The sequence below is a fragment of the Belonocnema kinseyi genome, chromosome 4 (genome assembly GCF_010883055.1).
Source record: "Belonocnema kinseyi isolate 2016_QV_RU_SX_M_011 chromosome 4, B_treatae_v1, whole genome shotgun sequence".
Lineage (NCBI taxonomy): Eukaryota > Metazoa > Arthropoda > Insecta > Hymenoptera > Cynipidae > Belonocnema > Belonocnema kinseyi.
In genome coordinates this window covers 102,223,981-102,228,262 of record NC_046660.1, presented here as the reverse complement: position 1 = coordinate 102,228,262, position 4,282 = coordinate 102,223,981, and the positions used below count along the sequence as shown (strand labels likewise).

At 31.4% G+C, this 4,282-nt stretch overlaps 1 protein-coding gene across 1 annotated transcript in view; it reads left to right on the top strand.

Moving 5' to 3' along the window:
• LOC117171034 (pro-resilin-like) overlaps window positions 1-2,829 on the top strand; it is a 10,951-nt gene extending 8,122 nt beyond the window's left edge. Inside the window, exons 3-4 of the mRNA XM_033358079.1 lie at window positions 993-1,009; window positions 1,485-2,829. Coding sequence (XP_033213970.1) covers window positions 993-1,009; window positions 1,485-1,898 — 431 coding nt within the window. The 3' untranslated portion in view covers window positions 1,899-2,829. The remainder of the gene's footprint in view (window positions 1-992; window positions 1,010-1,484) is intronic.
• Window positions 2,830-4,282: the final 1,453 nt, after the last annotated feature.

The window sequence follows — 4,282 nt, the reverse complement described above, 5'->3', positions numbered from 1 at the left end:
TAATTGCCTATACATATAATTTATGTGAAAGACGGTAAAAAAAAGATTGTATGGATAAAAATAAGGGCTTAATGACATGCATTATGTTCACAGAACAGTAGTTAAATTTCCGATCATTCGATTTGTGACCGAGGTCAACCTGTTTGAGTTTATTCAAACTTCACATAGTCAAATATATGGAGTCGGATTCTATATCCACAGAAATAATAATTTGTAGAATTTGAATGACTACTACATAAAAATAGAATAAAGTAAATTTATAATTTTTGTTAAACCTTATTCATTTTCAAAAATTAAATTATTTTAGATATAATTTAGAACAGAAATCGAAATAGTTTTTTCATACTATCACTCATAATTATTACTAATTAATCATTTGAAGTTCTAATTAATTGATAAATTTACGTTCATAAGTTCTGTTTATGTTATGGGAGTATAACTTCAATATATATAACATATAGTTTCCGGTTTAGAAGGTCCAAGAAATAAAAAACACGAGTTTAAATTTGAAAAAACTTGGCGACGTTTCGGACAAAATATAGTCCCTTATCAAGCCTGTTAAAAAAACACAAAACTTTATTGTAAATACAAATTTTCACAAAATTAAGATATAAATAAAACGATTAATATATAAAGATTGAGAGTACTGCATCGTCTGATTATGACTTCCCCTTTCTACTTGTGGCACAGTAGGACGAAATCGTACAAATCTGGGAAAAATGTGAAGGTATTCTTTGATTTTTACAAAACTTGGTACAGTGAGGTTTTTGAGAACTCTGATTAAAAATCAGAAGTCGCAATAAATAACAAATAATTTTAAAATATCAGATACAATATGGCGATTCAGTATGCTTAAAAAATTCTTGTATTTTTGTAAAACTTTGTACAATATGGTTTTCGAGATCAATAATTACAGCCTGAAGTCAAAATTCTAAAAATTTTAAAAAGTTATTCTATTTTTTTAAGTGAGTCAATTCTAAACTGAATTATAGACACAAGTGGAAAAGGTGTATATTTCTTTCTCCGAAATTTGATGCCCCATCTATCTGTGAAATGAACCATACGACTAAAATTTCTAAATAAAAAGTCTCATATTTCTACTTTTGACCAGTTTTTCACAATTTTTCGCAATTTTTCGCGACTAGTTATCGAGATGAGTGAATTGAATCTTTCATTCAAATTGAAATTAGAGAATGAAAAGTGTTATAATGATTTACAATTAAACAATATCAAGAATAACAAACAATACCTTGATGTTATACTTCCTGATTTAGTATTTCTAATTAATTAACAGAGTTAAAAAATGCTGTCTTGTAACTATACAAAAATTATGTTATTTTATAACCGCCTAAATACAAAATTTTGTTTAAACATTTATATATTGTCTAATATTGGTACACGAATTTCCTCAATATAAATTATATAATAATACATCTGACCTCTTTGTTGATAAATATAATTAACGAAACTATTATCTTTTGCAGGTACCAGCCAAATACAATTTTGAGTATATGGTATATGACCAACCATCAGGCAATGATTTTGGACAAAAGGAGAGTCGTGACGGTGACGTGACCCGAGGAATGTACTACGTTTTGCTTCCTGACGGACGTCGTCAGCGAGTAGAATATGTTTCCGATCAGGATGGTTACAGACCTACAATTACTTATGTCCAAGAGAGTACTGGAATCGGAGGTGTTTATCCTGGAGGCAGTGAAGGTGGATATCCCGGTAGTTCAGGCGGTGGCTATCCTGGTGGTTCAGGCGGTAGTTATCCTGGTGGTTCAGGCGGTAGTTATCCTGGTGGTTCAGGCGGTAGCTATCCTGGTAGTTCAGGCGGTGGCTATCCTAGTGGCTCAGGCGGTGGTTATCCGGGAGCAGGCGGTTATCAGTATTAAATTTAAATAACTAGCCTCTCTACCAGGTACAACAAGAAAAACAATCAGAACATAGTAAACTATATTTACGTCTCCGCAACCCTTTGAAGACAACACCGAAATTATACGAAGAAAGTGTTCAAATTTTCACTCCAATGTTTAAAAGCTAATGAATTAATATATTTAATATTATAAGGAAATAAGACGTCTCTAGTATGTAAATAGGCAAAGCAATATATTATACTGATAATTGAGCTTTATATCCGCTCATCCTCTTTAATCAACAGAATGTAAATTTCAGCAGAAGACCTTTCTGAAAGAAATTCTTACCATCTATAATAATTTTATTTGTGACGCAAAAGTTCTTTTCCTGTTTACACTCCACGGAAATTTTTCTTCCCGAGTGATTATTAGATTCTAGTCCTCTCGTAGCCAGAGGGTTGGCTGGTCTATAAAGTCTTACCTCTTCTGGTTAAAATCGAATTGGAGCAACCCCACCTGTAGGAAATAAGCAGAGCATTGTACAGTCCAGAAACAGCTTCAAGTCGCTTTTTATTCTTTCTAATTATCTTATAAACCCAGCATGCTTAAGAATTCTGTACTTTTTTTTACAATCCCTTGAAAGAAGTAGAATTAGAATTTAAAAAGCTCTGATACATTCATATTTCAAATAATATTTAGTACAGATTGAATATGTAAATTTGTAATGTCTAAAAAGTTCCTGTGAAAGAAGAAAAAAATTATGCTAATCATAGGATATCGCAATGTCTTATTTGTAACATAGTTCATAATTTTCATATGTGATCGAAGCGAGCATCATATTCATATGTATCTATACTTACATAGGTATGTACTATATTCGACTATACTTATGCCACATTGAATACCCATGTAAGCTAGGTATTACCAGATCTTACTATGTTTATATAATATAATGATTTACAACAAAGCACAGCTGCATCACAGTTACTGCCCGAAGTAAGCCTTACTATCCCAAGCGCTTAATTTAATTGCACCGTACGTTTCACAATTCGCTTGTATGAGAAGAATTATATTATTTCAACCCGAAGCCATCGCTTTCAGTTCTAAATGTGAGTCTTGATTATAAAGAGAACACTCGTGACTTAATGCATCTCGCTGAAAATCGAGAAATTACTTTGATTACTGATTTTAGAATCATACATAGAAAGCGGAAAATTTAAGTTGAAGGAGAAAATTGCATTATTAAATGCACTAAAAAATAACTTTTCCTAGTGAAATAATAAAAGATGATTCTTTTGTCGTATCATAGCACATCAGCTTCATAAAAATAAAACATATATAAGTGTATGATTACACAATTTTTCAACAGCTTACATAATTTTCGTTATCTTTAAATTGCTTGAATTTTATTGATCAAAACAAAATGTCTATTAAGTCAACATAACTTGTTTGCTTCTATAACTCAATGTGGTTGATTAATTCCTTTTATTTGAACTAGGCAAATTTTGCGTAAACAAATATTTTTTCGTTTATATAAAAACGATACGTTACCATCCACGAAGAAAGGGACCTAACTACTAAAAAATCGATTTTTAAGTTTTTACACCAATTGAGTTTTTGAGTTGCAAAAAAGATTTTTTGAGATAAATAATTTTTGTTTTTTAACTTTTTTTTCGTATTTTGAAGGTTTTTCAGAACAATGGAATTTTATATTTTTTTGAAAGCTTTATCACGAATACAACAAAAAACTTTGTTTAATAAGTTTCTAATTGTCTTTTTAAGATAAATCATTTTTCTTCTTACATTCTTTTTTTTTTTGTTTTTGTTTGAAAAAGTATTTTAGACGGATAAAACCAGAACTGTGGTTCTGAAATGGCTGATTACCCAACTAGTCCTATTTTTCAGGGCTTAAAGAATTGTTCTGAAGCTTAATTTAAGGGTTCCACTTTATGAAATATACTGTCAATACAATTGTCAAATAACTATTCTTCAATTAAAAGCTACGCAGAAAAAGGTCGATCCTCAAATATATATCGATTCTGCGTTGGAGTTGCAACACAAATCAGATAACGGAGAATAAGAATGCAGCCATGTTAATATTACATTTTCACGCTTGAAATATTCTCATTTTGATAAAAAAAAATATCTCATTTCGAGACCATAACAAATGTTTTACATTAAGAACGGGATGGTCTGACACTACACAGACAACAGACATCCGTTACCGAACAAGGAAGGTGGACGAAGGGCAGAAAAATTTTCTGGATGTGGTTCGAAGCTTACTGGTCATATGGGGGCGAGTTTCATGAATGTGTTCGCTTGAAATATCGATATGAAGAAGTCCACTGCAAGTGCGCGGCAATGTGTAGGGAATAATTGGTGGAACTGGTCCCGCCACTCTCTCGTTTACCACGAAGACAAAT